We start from the raw sequence: 17,802 nt of genomic DNA on the forward strand, positions 1-17,802 counted from the left end.
CAACAAGTCATTGAAAATGATTGGGTTTTAAGGAACTGGCAGTTTATGTTGTCATTTTTAAATCTGGTTAATGTTGTTTGGCCTCATATGGTTCTTTTTGATATCACTACTCTGTTCAAGGATGTCTGAGTTATGGCTTTGGACATGGAAAATTCGCCAACAAAATGGCTGCCAGGCAGCCATATTGGATCGTATCACGACAACAATGAATATGCACATGTATGTCATAGAACACTGTCCTAATACCAACTTTGAACAAGATCTGTTCAAGCATGTCTGAGTTATGGCTTTGGACATAGAAAATTCGCAAACAAAATGGCTGCCAGGCAGTAATATCGGAATGTATCACGACGAAAATGGATATGCACATGTATGTCATAGAACACTGTCCTAATACCAACTTTGAATGAGATCTGTTCAAGCATGTCCGAGTTATGGCTTTGGATAGGGAAAATTCACAAACAATTAAAATGACTGCTAGTTGGCCATATTGGATCGTATCATAAAACAAATTGACGCGCATATGTATGCCATAGTATGTTGCCTCTGTACCAAGTTTGAAAAAAAATCGGTCCAGGCATCTCCAAGAAATGGCTGCGGACGGACAGACGCAAGGACAGACGGAACCCAATCCATAAGTCCCCTTCCGGACTTCGTCCGGCGGGGACTAAAAAGACACATTTTTAGACCTCATTTGCAAACCACATATGAGATCATCACATCATCAACAATTCCTAAACTCAACACCCTAAAGGAATCTCCTATCAAATTTCAGCCCAATCTGCACAGTAATTTTGGAATTACAGACTTTTGACCAAACAACACATTTTTAGACCTAATTTGCATATCACCAACAGAGTCACCACACCATGAGCAATTCTTAATCTACACACCCCCAAAAGCATTACTACCAAATTTCAGGCCAATGTACCTTGTTGTAGTTTTGGAGTTTAAGTTTTTCGACCACAAATCACATTTTTTTTACCCAAAACACACACCTCTGATTCAATCATTTTCTTGTGAACAATTTTCCATTGCTCTATTCTCCACCAAATACCAAGGCAATCAGTCTGGTGGTTTTCACACACACACACACACATTTCACCATGCCTATAGCACACTGGACCCCAGTTCAGTTGTGCTAAAAAGCAAGGGAATTTATGACTTTGCAATTTAAAGACAGGCAAGAAGAAAAGTCCACAACTTATAGTGTGCCACCATTGTGTGCGCTTGGAATGAGTGTTCAATGAGCTTTGGCTGTTGTATGAGCCCAGTGTTAGCCATGTGGGTCAGAATCTGAGGACTGTACTTTTAAAGAAGAAGAAGAAGAAGAAGAAGAATGTGTTATATGATGGTCCATTTAAAATTCAAATTAGTTCTTCTATTAGACTGCCTCCCTGTGGATTTTTATGTCAATTTCGCCTGGTAAATATGCGAGTTCTAAGCATGTTTGTTCTGGAAAGATGGATTTTTACTGATCAATAAGTAATTATTCATACCATCATTTGAAGGTCTTGTACATAGAATTATGTGTACATATCAATTTTTGCTATGTACGTAATGATAGAGTGCCTTTGAAGGTCTTGTACATAGAATTATGTGTAGTAACTACATATTAATTTTTGCTATGTACGTAATGATAGAGTGCCTTTGAAGGTTTTGTACATAGAATTATGTGCACATTTTAATTTTTGCTGTGTACGTAATGATAGAGTGCCTTTGAAGGACTTGTACATAGAATTATGTGCACATTTTAATTTTTGCTATGTACGTAATGATAGAGTGCCTTTGGATATAAAATATGCACAGGAAAAAACATAAAACATGTAACGTTTAGAAACAAGTGAAATATTTCTTGTATCAATTTCGTCAAATATGGACATACATGTATCATTCTGAAATTTGATAATGAGATGCCCAGATGTTAGTTGACCCCAATGTATTACTGTGTACATGGAAATTGTGAAATTCAATTAACAATAAAATATTTGTGATTTAATTTTTGATAGTTTTAGTGTTACAAAGACCCATTTCATGCCCAGTTTCACAAAGCCTTTGGTTTAGATTACATATTTTTGTTGTTTGATCATGAGATTATGCATGCTGTTTATGATGGCAGGGCAGTTACTCAACTTGACACATGTAATGTCACTTACCCGAAATATCTATTGCATATACAATGTAGTAAAATTATAAAATTTAATGTAATTACCGGGGGGTAAATGCCAATTTGAAACCTTTTCAGCAGTAATTTTGTGTTGTATGTTTTCTTTTTTTTTTGCATTGGCAGCTATGTTTGTGTGTTTCATGTGACTTGAACAGTACAGTACAGTACAGTACAGTACTGAGGTCATATGAATCTGCCAGGGAAGACACATAATGCAGCCTGGCTTACATCAAGATTTACAACAAACAGCCATTTATTTTCAATATAATGTCCCTAATTGTCTCTAAACCGTAGTGTCCAAATTATTCATTGTAAACATATTTTAGTATTTCAGGAGGTATAGGATAAAACCTTTACGGCCAGATATGGGTTTTATGGAGCTCAGTAGTAGGCTTATGGTGGTGGGGAGTGGGTCCTCCTTAAGTTTCGGCCCTTCCATCGTGTAATGTCAACCAACAAAATCATAATATCTGGGCCGTAAAGATTTTAGTATTGTATGACAAATCTCTGCTAAAGCTCATGCTTTTAATATTTCTTTTAAAATCAAAACAATATTAATAAGAATTTGCTATTTCTGAAACAATATCTACTAAGTATACTACTGTATGTTATCCTTTTTGGGTGTTTTTTAGGTGAAGTATACCCATTATCTCAGCAAAGCACAGCTAGGGGATCTCACTTTTAAAATCAAAATTACACAATGATACTTAGAAACAGTGTACATGTGTGTATATTATGAGGGTTCTCAAAAGTAATGCATACTATATTGTACATGTATACTAGCTTTACATATCTCAATTGAAAGATACATACTATCACTGAGTGCTGGAAATATGGAAAAATTAAAACATCACTTTGCACAGTGTCATTAGTTGTTTTACCATCTATCAACTGTACACTCAGGATACCTTAACTTGACGATAAAATCCATAATGTACACAGAATTGAGAACTGGAATTTACCTGTGTAAATTGGCTGCTGTCACATTATGTTCCATACTGGTGATTTGATGAAGGCTTTACTTTCTGTTAAGATATTATGACTCACTGAGAATAAATAGAATGTTAAACACCTATGAAAAATGGGACATTCCAACACAGTGGACAATCAGCATCCCTACATTTAACAAAAGCAGCCAACATGTGTTACTTACATGCTTCCAAATTTAGACAAATTAAATAACAGACAATGTACAACTAATCAATAGGATTAATATTATCACAGCTGTGACCTGGCAGACACCCAACAACTATTATTAAATGAAATAACCTGATATTTCGAATGGTTATGTCATATTTAAACTGATGTGTAGTATATGTCAGTACATATACCGGTACAAGGGAGTCCTATTTAAACTCATGTGTAGTGAATGGGTATACATACATTACATATACGATAACGGAGTCACTATTTAAACGGATGTTTAGTGAATGGGTGATATATATATACATTACATATACGATAACGGAGTCACTATTTAAACTGATGTGTAGTGAATGGGTATATATACATTACATATACGATAACGGAGTCACTATTTAAACTGATGTGTAGTGAATGGGTATATCTACATTACATATACGATGATGGAGTCACTATTTAAACTGATGTGTAGTGAATGGGTATATATACATTACATATATGATAACGGAGTCACTATTTAAACTGATATGTAGTGAATGGGTATATATACATTACATATACGATAACGGAGTCACTATTTAAACTGATGTGTAGTGAATGGGTATATATACATTACATATATGATAACGGAGTCACTATTTAAACTGATGTTTAGTGAATGGGTATATATACGTACACATACGATGACAGAGTCACTATTTAAACTGATGTGTAGTGAATGGGTATATATACATTACATATACGATAACGGAGTCACTATTTAAACTGATGTGTAGTGAATGGGTATATATACATTACATATACGATAACGGAGTCACTATTTAAACTGATGTTTAGTGAATGGGTATATATACATACACATACGATAACGGAGTCACTATTTAAACTGATGTGTAGTGAATGGGTATATATACATTACATATACGATGATGGAGTCACTATTTAAACTGATGTGTAGTGAATGGGTATATATACATTACATATACGATGATGGAGTCACTATTTAAACTGATGTGTAGTGAATGGGTATATATACATTACATATACGATGATGGAGTCACTATTTAAACTGATGTGTAGTGAATGGGTATGTATACATTACATATACGATGACGGAGTCACTATTTAAACTGATGTATAGTGAATGGGTATATATATACATTACACATACGATGATGGAGTCACTATTTAAACTGATGTGTAGTGAATGGGTATGTATACATTACATATACGATGACAGAGTCACTATTTAAACTGATGTGTAGTGAATGGGTATATCTACATTACATATACGATGACGGAGTCACTATTTAAACTGATGTGTAGTGAATGGGTATATATACATTACATATACGATAACGGAGTCACTATTTAAACTGATGTGTAGTGAATGGGTATATATACATTACATATACGATGACGGAGTCACTATTTAAACTGATGTGTAGTGAATGGGTATATATACATTACATATACGATGATGGAGCCACTATTTAAACTGATGTTTAGTGAATAGGTATATATACATTACATATACGATGACAGAGTCACTATTTAAACTGATGTTTTTTATTTGATTTTTGATTTATTGATTTCACCAGGAAATAAACATACATAACAAATAAATTAACAAAATATATAAATTAAATTAAGTCAAAGAATATTCAATCAAATACATGTACATCAGTAATTACATGGACCTGGTGGGGGTTGTAGGAATAGTTCTACAGAACTAGTCAAGCCCACAACCCTTACAGAATGAGTTAAGTCGAAAATACTGGGTAAAACTCGGGTAGTGGAAAAATAAACAAAATGTGATAAGAATAATTGTCAAAATAATGCTTTGCGTGGATGAATAAATAGGATTTACAACAACAACAACAACAACAAAAACAGCAAGATAGACATACATACATTGAAGTACCTGTTACTAAGTACTTACTTACTTATTGAAGTAAGTAAGCTTTTAAGGCATGTTTGAATGAATGTCTGTAGGTTATGTTTTTTATGTAGTCTGGGAGTGAATTCCAGTGTGTTACAGCTGCATACTTGATATTGTGTTGACTATGAGATAAGCTAACTTTAGGGACAGAGAAATTATTTTGAGTCGCGAAACGGGTGGGATACATGTGAGGAGGTTTTTTAAAGTAATGTGTTATATCATGGGCAAAGTGATTATTCACCAAGTCAAATATGAAAACGCATGTGTGCAGTTTACATAGTTTATAAATGTCTAAACTACCAAGTTGTCTGAAAAGAGGGTCGCTATGAGCATGAAAGTCAGAAAAAGTAATGAGGCGAGCAATTTTCTTTTGAAGTAAAAGTATTGGCTGTAAGGAAGTTGCATACTAGGTATTACCCCATATTTCTAGGCAGTAAGTAATGTGTGGTAGAATGAGTGTGTTATATAATAACAAGAGAATGGCTTTCGGTACATAGTGTTGCAACTGTGCAATAAGTCCGACTTTTCGGGTGATAGCATTAACAACATTTTGGATATGTGATTTCCATGTAAGATTGCGATCAAGAGTAACTCCTAGATAGGTTGATGACATGACGCACTGTATTTCATTCCCGTCTATTCCTATATTACCCTCAACTGAGATTTTCCTGTGGGGTGTATTAATAATCAATACATATAATTTGTTTTTTCAGCATTGATCTTAAGTTTATTTGCTTGACACCAATCATAAACCTTTTGAAAGTCACAATTGGTTTGGGTAAGGTTTATATTATTATCCTTGATAAATTTAAATAAATTCGTGTCGTCTGCGAATAGACGGAATTGAAATTGGTCAGTTGCATTTGCGATGTCATTAATATAAATTATAAATAAAATGGGGCCAAGAATCGATCCTTGTGGAACGCCACACTGTAACTGTCTATAGGGTGATGAGACACTATTAATTGTTACGGACTGTTGTAGGTTACTGATAGCTTTTAAACCATGCTAAAGGGAGACCTCTAATCCCATAATGATGTAGCTTACTGATTAATATTTCGTGGTTAATAGTGTTGAACGCTTTTTTGAGGTCAATAAAGACCCCAAAAGTAGAAAACCCGTTGTCAAGATGATCACTAATTTCTGAGACCAAGTCTGCCATGGCAAGCTTTGTACTAAATTTCTTACGGAAGCCAAATTGTGTGTTAATGAGTATACATGTATGTTTAATGTCAAGATAGGGAACAAGTTGCTTGTTAATGATAGATTCAAAGATTTTACTGAAAATTGGAAGTGTATTGATAGTATTGTATATATAATATATACAAATGTTACAACAGTGTCACTATAAATACTATATATCAGGACCGTAGCCTGACCAAATTGCCGAGTAGTTTATTTAGTTCTCTCGGACACTCGTAACGATAACGTATGGCGGAATAGCGAAAAAAGATGAAGATGAAGATGTTGTTGACAGTTTTCTTGTACTGAGCAATCATGTCAATGGCTCAACTCATGCCACTGGCTACTAGAGCCTGTCGATGTCACAGGATACATGGACAAGGAATAAATTCTGTTCTTTTAGATGCACACCTACACCATTTTGACATCCTGTCATAACAGCTGTCCCATTGGATCTAAGACCGATTACTTTCGTAATATTTATATTATATATTACTTTGACATGAAATTAAACGTCAATAAAGTAATTTGTTTTCCAAGACATAGTGAAAGTATTTGATTCTGTACACCGTCATAAATTTTCACACCGAACACATACACAGTAAAATGTTGCAATTTTTCAGTGTGGGTTGTATGATTGGATTTTTTTTAGGTGACGTGTTTCTAATATTAATTTCCATTGCGTAAATACGCATAATTTTGCATCGCCATGAACAATGATTCAGTCAAATCACGTCAAAAATACAAAGCTATCAACTATAAAAATAAAGACAACGAACCCCTTAATACTAGCTAATACTAGCTACTACATCATATTGTCCTACGCATGCTCACATCATTTCTTTATTCAGCTCGCCATTTTGAAGACTCAAAAATTTCACCTAGCTGAATTATCGGAGACATATAACAGTTTGCACTAATTTTGCAGTTGCATCGATGTCTGAACCTGGAAGAGAAAGTAATAACTGACCTGAGGGTCATGAAAATACCCCGTCCAAGGACGGAGATAATATGGAAAAATATGCATCCGTGTCAAAATACCAAAAGCATCACGTCATGCACACAAGGGAGCCAAAAAATACCGCCAATGGCATTGTAGTACAACTGTACAGTTCTTAAAAATGTTTATCCATATGCTAGTCAATGCTAAGAATATATTGTAGGTGTTCATTTACCCAGTTGCCTATCTAACCATGTTGCTATCTTTGCAATATACGTGATCATTTGGCTGTTACTATGGGTGTGGTCTTGTTGCTATGCATATTTACAAACAATTTTTAAATGTTTATTCATTTGTTTATTAATCCTCATTATCTTCGCAATATATGTGATCATTTTGCTGTTGCTATAGGTGTGGTCTTGTTGCTAGGCATATTTGAATACATTTTTTGAATGTTTATTCATTTGTCTTTCAATTCCTATTGTTATCTTCGCAATATCTGTGATCATTAGGCTGTTGCTATAGGCTTGGTCTTGTTGCTAGGTACATTTGCATATTTTGAATGTTCATTCATTTGTCTTTCTATTCCTGTTATCTTTGCAATATATGTGATTCTTTGGCTGTTGCTATGGGCTTGGTTTTTTGCTAGGCAAATTTACATACATTTTTGGAATGTTTATTCCATTGTCTAAGAATCCCTGTTCTCTTTGTGAATACACCTTCATTTGGCTGTTGCTATGGGCATGGCCATGGTTGCTAGGGTATTTGCATACATTTTATGAATGTTTACTCACTTGCCTACCAGATTTTGTTATTTAACCAAAATATACTGCCATTTGATTGTTGCTAAGGGCGTGGTCATGGTTGCTAGGGCAAATTTTGTTAAAATGTCTTGAAGGAAATCTGCAGAATAACACTTTCAGAAACATCTCACTAAGTTTCAGACTCACTGACCAAGTACTTTTTGAGATATGAGTTTAGGACCATTATGCCCAGTAGTTTTTGAGTTTAAGTTTTTTGACCAAAAATCACATTTTTTGACCCATATCACAAACTGGTGGTAAGACCATTTTGATTTGAACAATTTCCTAACTAGACACCCAAGGTAATGGACCCACCAAATATCATGGCAATCCGTTCAGCGGTTTTTGACTTTTAGTTGTTTACATCCACAAACACAGACAGATGGACGCCTGGCGATCCCTATAGCACTAAAGTTTAAAGCTTAAAGTTTATTTATTTTCTAAAGTGCCTTTTCTATTCATTAATATTCAAAAGCGCTGTACATAAAATTTAAAAGCATGGTAAAACAATATAAAAAGCTAAAAACAACAAAGTGGTTACAATAATTACAAAAAGGCTAAAATTACTACTTAGTAAAAGACACTACTGAACCTCAGTTCAGTTGTGCTAAAAAAGGGCATCAAAATCACCAAAAAGAACAAGGCCTATGAACGTACATAGCACGTGCAATTACCTAGTCCATTGAGTGTGAGTTCTAGTTCGAGCAGTAGCTAAAGTAGTAATAGTAGTAGCTCGAGTGATAGCAAGTTGATAGTAACTCAAAATCATCAGGTAATGCCGATGACGGTGATAGTTCTGATAATGAGGAGGGTGACTTTGACCCCAAGAAACTTTGTAAGGAGGTTATCTAAAGCAGCAGTGATGGGAATTCCACTCAGTGAAGTCTTAAGGATGGCAGATTGGTCACGCTAGACAACTTTCACTAAATTTATCATAAACCAGAATATAGCAATACCTATACACAGGCAGTTTAGACTGTTAACAATTAATAGATACGGACTGCGGGGCTTTAAACATAGATTATCTGACTTCTGTGTTAGAAATATAATTAGTAATTTTGCAAGGGCGCGAAGTGCCCTAAGTAAAGGTTGAATTATATGAGAACACAGAAGTGAGATACATATATGTATAACAAATGTCCCACCCTCCCATCCCTAAGAATCCAAGATTCTTATAACTACAATTTGTATAATATATTTCTCTCTTTTTTGATTGCAGAAGAGACTGATACAGTGATAGGACTCATTGAGTTAATTTGATGTAGTCAAGACTTGGAGGACATCAATTGGACAAGTGTTTGAATAATCTACAAATTTGTTAAGGTGATACATTCATGATGCTGTTGAACGTTCCATGTTTAACTTACCCTTTCGGTTGTTTAGGTGATACATTCATGATGCTGTTGAACGTTCCATGTTTAACTTACCCTTTCGGTTGTTTAGGTGATACATTCATGATGCTGTTGAACGTTCCATGTTTAACTTACCCTTTCGGTTGTTTAGGTGATACATTCATGATGCTGTTGAACGTTCCATGTTTAACTTACCTTTTCGGTTGTTTAGGTGATACATTCATGATGCTGTTGAACGTTCCATGTTTAACTTACCTTTTCGGTTGTTTAGGTGATACATTCAGACATGATGCTGTTGAACGTTCCATGTTTAACTTACCCTTTCGGTTGTTTAGGTGATACATTCATGATGCTGTTGAACGCTCCATGTTTAACTTACCCTTTCGGTTGTTTAGGTGATACATTCATGATGCTGTTGAACGTTCCATGTTTAACTTACCCTTTCGGTTGTTTAGGTGATACATTCATGATGCTGTTGAACGTTCCATGTTTAACTTACCCTTTCGGTTGTTTAGGTGATACATTCATGATGCTGTTGAACGTTCCATGTTTAACTTACCCTTTTCGGTTGTTTAGGTGATACATTCATGATGCTGTTGAACGTTCCATGTTTAACTTACCCTTTCGGTTGTTTAGGTGATACATTCATGATGCTGTTGAGCGTTCCATGTTTAACTTACCCTTTCGGTTGTTTAGGTGATACATTCATGATGCTGTTGAACATTCCATGTTTAACTTACCTTTTCGGTTGTTTAGGTGATACATTCATGATGCTGTTGAACGTTCCATGTTTAACTTACCCTTTCGGTTTTTTAGGTGATACATTCATGATGCTGTTGAACGTTCCATGTTTAACTTACCCTTTCGGTTTTTTAGGTGATACATTCATGATGCTGTTGAACGTTCCATGTTTAACTTACCCTTTCGGTTTTTTAGGTGATACATTCATGATGCTGTTGAACGTTCCATGTTTAACTTACCTTTTCGGTTGTTTAGGTGATACATTCATGATGCTGTTGAACGTTCCATGTTTAACTTACCTTTTCGGTTGTTTAGGTGATACATTCATGATGCTGTTGAACGTTCCATGTTTAACTTACCTTTTCGGTTGTTTAGGTGATACATTCATGATGCTGTTGAACGTTCCATGTTTAACCTACCTTTTCGGTTGTTTAGGTGATACATTCATGATGCTGTTGAACGTTCCATGTTTAACTTACCTTTTCGGTTGTTTAGGTAATACATTCATGATGCTGTTGAACGTTCCATGTTTAACTTACCCTTTCGGTTGTTTAGGTAATACATTCATGATGCTGTTGAACGTTCCATGTTTAACTTACCCTTTCGGTTGTTTAGGAGATACATTCATGATGCTGTTGAACGTTCCATGTTTAACTTACCCTTTCGGTTGTTTAGGTGATACATTCATGATGCTGTTGAACGTTCCATGTTTAACTTACCCTTTCGGTTGTTTAGGTGATACATTCATGATGCTGTTGAGCATATTCCATGTTTAACTTACCCTTTCGGTTGTTTAATAAATTGTGAACAATTTGCTCTTTTCAGAAGTTACCTTGTTTATGGACACAGAAGCTCTGTTGACTGCTCACTCAATAAAGAACTGATGTGAGCATGCACAGGACAGTATTATGTAGTAGATACTATTGTGGGTCGCTTAAAAGGGTACGGGAAATTGTGTGTGTGTGTGTGTGTCTTTCTGTGTCACCATTTTCTTAGAAGTGGCTGGCTCAATTATAATGAAATTTAGTACTTATAATGATTGGCATAATGGCTAGACCTGATTAGTTTTTGAGTGAGATCTGTTCATGTTAATTAGGGAAATTTGCATATAAATGAAATTAATTAAGCAATATCTTAAGACTGCATACTTCAATTTCAGTATAATTTAGTATATTCGTTAAACATGACAACATACATTTGTCCTATAAAATTTGTTGATGTAACTTACAAAGTTAATGAATAATTTGCATAATTAATTATTTTTGGTAATTAGGATATATCTTAAGAATGCATACTTCAATTTCAATATAATTCAGTACACACATTAACCATAACAATCGCATATGTCCTGTAAAGCTTGTTGATGTACCTTAGTGTTAATGAATAATTTGCATAAATAATGATTCTTGGTAATTAGGCTGCATACTTCAATTTCAATACAATTTAGTACATACGTTAAACATAACAAAGTGCATATCTCCTATAAAAGTTGTTGATTTTGCTTAAAGATTTAGTGAATAATTTGCATACGTATATTCGTTAAACATGACAACATACATTTGTCCTATAAAATTTGTTGATGTAACTTACAACGTTAATGAATAATTTGCATAATTAATTATTTTGGTAATTAATATATCTTAAGAATGCATACTTAAATTCCAATATCATTTATTACATGTTAACCATAACAAAGCGGATATGTCCTATAAAATTTGTTGATATAGCTTATAGTTTTCATGAAATATTTGCATAATTAATGATTTTAGGTAACTAGGCTGTATCTTAAAAATGCAAACTCCAAATTTTAATGTGGTCCATATATCAACCATAATAATAAGCACCTGTCCTATGAAGTTTGTTCCTACAACTTTTACCTTTAATGAATATTTTGAATAATGAATGATATTCAGTAATTAAGCAGTATCATGCACTCTTCAAATTCTGTATAATTTGGCACATACATTAACCTCAGAAAGCCCGCTTGTCCAAAAAAGCCTGTTACCATAGTTTTTTTAGTTTAATGAGTTATTTGCATAATTAGTGATTCCTTTACGGGAGGCATTCAGTTTAAATCTGTTTTTTATAGTTGAAAGCTTTGTATTTTTCTGCGGATTTTATGACTGAATAAAGGACTATACATTGTTATATCTCACTTCTCTGTTGTCATATAATTCATGCTTCACTTCGGGTGCTTCGTGCCCTTGCAAAATTACTAATTATAGTGATTGTTTACTACAAATATGGCTCAGTAAAGCTTTCATGAGCAAAAATAATGCTTCTTTTCTGCAATATTACTTTTAAACATGATTTTAAAAATTGACAATATGTAAATACTACACTGTATATGTGATAGGAAGGAATTGGCTAGATTTTGATAACTGACCCTGAAGGTCAATGGTCAAGGTCTCAAAAGATAAAATGGAGCATCTGTGTATTACAGTTATGAGTTATGCGGTAAATATTGATTTTTAACTCCAAATACGGCCACCATTTGGTGACATTTGTAGTATATATCAAAAATAACACAATGGCATTGTAGCGCACAACTGCACAGTTTAAAAAAATGTTTATCCACATGCTGATCCATGCTAGGTATATGTGTTCATTTGCTGAATTATTATCCAGTTGCCTATCCAGCCTGTTGTTATCATTGCAACATATTCGATCATTTGGCATTTGTTATGGACGTGGTCATGTTGCTACACATGTCTGCATACATTTTTTTAATGTTCGTCCACTTATCTATGAATCCCTGATGTTATCTTTGCGATATACATCATCATTTGGCTGTTGCTTTGGGTGTGGTCTTGTTGCTAGGCACATTTGCACACACTTTTTGAATGTTTGTTCCCTTGTCTAAGATTCTCCACTGTTATCTTTGTGAAATACATCAGGTTCCCGGGCTGTTGCTATGGGCATGGTCATGGTTGCTCGGCATATTTGCATACATTCTTTAAATGCCTCACTTGCCTACCAGATGATGTTATTTTAGCAACATATACTGGAATGGTCATGGTTGCCAGGGCTAACTGTGTCGAAATAACACTTCTAGAAAGATCTCATTGACCATATACTTTTTGAGATATGTTTATGACCAAAATTCACATTATAATACCTAATTTGCATATCAATGACAAGATCATTGTGCTTAATACATCTTCATCTACATTGTATACACCCCAAAATGCGTCCCCATTAAATTTCAGCCCATTGTACTTATTAGTTTTGGAAATAAAAGATTAAAGGCAATCGGTCTGGTGGTTTAAACTTTAAGTCGTCCACACATACACACACACAACAGACATACATACACTCGATGCCTATACTATAGCACTACTGAATTGTATCAGTTCAATTGTGCTGAAAAAATAAATTGACATGAACATATCTCCACATGATGTGTCACCTTTGTGTCAGGTTTGAAAGAAATTGGATATTGTATGTCTTATAAATGATGTATAATACGGACGGATGGACAAACTAATAAGTTTAAGAAGCTGTTGGAGAAATACAGACTGACCTCCATGACATTGCAATTTGCTGCTTTTCAAAAATAATACCATTTAGTTCACCAGACAGTCCAATCCGTGGCCTCCGTGTTCATTTACACATGTATATAGAGATCTGAATAACTGAATCTAAGCCAAATCACCTTGGGGACTGGTTTGTACAACCACAGTCTGTTCACAAGTGACACATGCTATACTATTACGCATATATATAAAAGAAGCAGAAGTATTCCCAGCTTTAGAAATGAACAATACAATAGATCATCAAACTACCCCAGTAATAAAATCATGGAATAATATTTCAGTTCAAATCTGTTTTTATTAGACGCTGCATAACTTATGATATAAATTTCTGCATGAAATTGATTGGTTGCCCCAGGCAGTTTAAATTTTCTAACTGATTTTTTTGTAGTTCTCAACATATCTTACAATTTTCTATTTTTTGGTATTAAGTAATTGGAATTAAATTAATTTATGTCCACACCAAAAATCAGGCACCCCAATGCAATCACAATTTCAACCTGTTATTATACCACCTAAAATCATTATAAATCAAGCTGCAATTAACTTGTACAGTGTGTATTCTTGGTATTTTAACAACAATCAGTGAATATATTATATTGTTTGGTTGTCTACCGGTAATTGAAAAATGATACTCCATTTACAGCTAGTGTAGTTTTTACCTTCAATAAGAGAAGGTTATAATTTAGGGATGAAAAGACTGTCTGTCTGAATCATCATTTTCTGAAAAAATTCATGTTCAATTCAAATGTTCTTTAAGGTAATGGCTACAACTTTTATTAGGTTTTGGTAAACATTCTATGAATATTCATGAACTATTTGCACATTTAATGGTTTTCAGTAATTAGGCTATATCTTAAGAATGCAAGCTTCAAATTCAATATAATTTGGTACATACATTGATGATAACAAAGTGCATGTCATAAGTTTGATAATATGGCTTGTAGTTTTAATGACTCATGATTCTCAGTATAAAGTAGGCTCTAGCTTAAGGTAGGAGGTGTCAAATTCGAATGATGTCAGCAATGCAACTGTTGGCGCACCTGAAATGGGCACGCTTGTTACGATTCGAACGCGAAACAAACCCGGAAGTGTTTGGAAGTGAAGTGAAGTGTTAGATGTTTTTCGACTCCGAGCACTATACGTACTCTTGGAGATTTAGGGGTGAACGGAAGGTAATCTTGTATAATTAAGTTTCAGAAGTCTTTGCGAAGAAAATTAGCTTTACTACCATGCATGACTTAAAAGAGGAAATGGTTTATAAATTTTTGACTTGATGAAATGTATCATCAATCAGTGACCACACTCCCTATATATTCCAAAAGTTGTTCTGTTGTCGGCATTCTGCTCTCCCAATTTTGCCACGATGGTCTACACTTGTTTGGTTTTGCTAGGGGTCTAGTAGTCCTGCTTGCATATGGCGTAAGTTGTCCCTTCCGAGTGAAACGCGTGCACTGTCTGCAAACAGGACCAGGGGTCTAGGAGTTTCCGACATGTATACATTCCCAATGGAACTCCTGGCCATTATCCAGCCCTGTTTCAGTATAGTAACGTGTTGCCAATTTAAAATTAATGAATTTATAGTTTAATTTTCAGTAGATGTATTCAACCAAAAATAGATTATTTATCATCAGTGTCGCCAACTATACTAGTACTTATAGTATTAGTCACTAGCACTAGTCACACTGACTCCAGTGAGTGTTTACTAATAAAGCCTACAGTTCAAATTGCAACAAATTATACAAGTTGTATAAAAACTAATAGTAGTAGTATTTACATTGTCTCCCCCATGAAAGAAGTATCCATGGTAACAATACTATATGTTTCAATGAGGGGTTCTATTCTTGTACCCAAAATCAATAAATACATCTAGTAGCATATCTTTTGGTTCCTCACAGTGCAGTGCCACTTTATGCAGCGCTAGAGGTATGTATACTGGATGCCGTGTTGTTCAGTGGATCAACAGCTACTGATAGTATTATTTAATTTAATAGTTCAATTTGATGAGTTATTTTTCATAGTGACCACACTTCGCAATAAACACAAGCAATTTCCTTACATGAAATCAACATCAACTGTTTCATTTCAACAATTGAGATATAAGGTGCAAGATCAATATATATTTCAATGTAGAATGAAAAACTAAATTCTTTCACTTTTGGGGTGGCTGTTTTTAGCTGTCTAGCTCTCATCCTACAAAAACAATTTTACTTTTAAAGGGTCTGTTTGTACCCCTAAACATGCAATTATTGCTTTCAAAAAATTTCCCCAAATTAAGAAATGGAAGAATTTTCACTAAAACACAACACTAATTATAAAGTGTCAACAAAAGAACTATTTTTTCCTCACTACATACTGCTTTGTTTGTATTCATAGCATTATTACATACTGTTTTGGAATTGGATGGCCATTTTCAATTTTGGCCAATTAAGTTAGAAGGGGATGGGGGGGGGGGGGGTTTAACTAATAGTATTTAGCATTTTATCCTACATTGAACTATTGACCTACCCCTAATGTGTTGATTTATCATACATAATTATCCATTGATAACTATCTCTTGGTGCCTATGAGTTCTACTCTTATGCAATTTCATGTTTATTTTGTCCAAAATGTTGAAATCTGGATGGGGTGGGGTAATAGTTATGAATATTATGACCACTTTGGCATTTGGAGATATAAATAAACTCTGCACAGGAATAGTTTAGTTGATTTATCATACATAATTATGTACTGACAACTATCCCTTGGTGCGTATGTGTTCCAATATTATGCAATTTCAAGTGAATTTTGTCCAAAAATGTTGAAATTTGGATGGGGTAGGGGGTCATAATTATGAATATTATGACCATTTTGGCTTTTAGAGAAATAAATAAACTCTACACATGAATAGTTTAGTTGAGTTATCATACATATGAACTGATAGAAATATCCCTTGGTGCCTATGTGTTCCAATATTGTACAATTTCATGTGATTTTTGTTGAAATTTTGATGGGGTTGGGGGTCACAATTATGAATATTATGAGCACTTTGGCATTTGGAGAAATAAATAAACTCCACATATGAATAGTTCAGTTGATTTATCATATATATGTACTGATAGAAATATCCTGTGGTGCCTGTGTGTTCCAATATTTTACAATTTCATGTGATTTTTGTTCCAAATGTTGAAATTTGGATGGGGTGGGGTCACATTTTTTACTGGCATTTTCAAGTTAGCATACACAAAATGATTCTTGTTGTAAAATTACAAAGGGGCATTGGTACATTATACATATGTGCAAAGATAAACAAGCTCATTTTAATTTTTGTCAAAATTCAACAAAAATTTCATAAGATATTTCTGTCGAAAATGTCAAAATTTAGATGGGTGTGGTGTGACCATTTCAATTCTAAATTTAAACGGACATGGTGACCCCATATTTTTTTGTCATTGATGTCAAGATGTTTTAAAGAAAATCTGCAGAATAACACGTTCAGAAACATCTCACCAAGTTTCAGACTCAATGACCAAGTACTTTTTGAGATACAAGTTTTTGACCAAACATGAACATTTTTACACCTTATTTGCATATCACTCATGGAATCATTGTATGATTAATATTTCTTCGTCCATACTTCCCTAGATGCATTCCCATTAAATTTCAGCCCAATTTGCTCAGTAGTTTTGGAATTACAGATTTTTAACCAAAAGACACATTGTTAGCCCTACTTTGCATATTACTGATGGAATCATCATGTCATGAACAAATCTTACTTTACACCCCCTTAAGAGTGTTCCCACCAAATTTCGTACCAATCTACCCAGTAGTTTCTGAGTTTAAGTTTTTTGACCAAAAATTACATTTTTTTGACCCAAATCACACACCTGTCATGCGATCATTTTGATTTGAACAATTTTCCAACTAGACACCCAAGATAATGGGCCCACAAAAATATCATGACAATCGGTTCAGCGGTTTATGACTTTAAGTTGTTTACACACACAGATGCCGGGCGAT

At 34.3% G+C, this 17,802-nt stretch overlaps 1 protein-coding gene across 2 annotated transcripts in view; it reads right to left on the reverse strand.

Moving 5' to 3' along the window:
* LOC144442224 (growth hormone-regulated TBC protein 1-A-like) overlaps positions 1 to 17,802 on the reverse strand; it is a 135,445-nt gene that overhangs the window by 47,705 nt on the left and 69,938 nt on the right. The window contains exon 2 of one of the 2 annotated variants that reach the window (XM_078131504.1): positions 3,130 to 3,213. The exons of the other annotated variant lie outside the window; for it this stretch is intronic. Within the exon in view, the coding sequence (XP_077987630.1) occupies positions 3,130 to 3,164 (35 nt within the window). The 5' untranslated portion in view covers positions 3,165 to 3,213. The remainder of the gene's footprint in view (positions 1 to 3,129; positions 3,214 to 17,802) is intronic. 2 annotated transcript variants of the gene reach the window in all.

The sequence above is a fragment of the Glandiceps talaboti genome, chromosome 11 (genome assembly GCF_964340395.1).
Source record: "Glandiceps talaboti chromosome 11, keGlaTala1.1, whole genome shotgun sequence".
Taxonomy (NCBI): domain Eukaryota; kingdom Metazoa; phylum Hemichordata; class Enteropneusta; family Spengelidae; genus Glandiceps; species Glandiceps talaboti.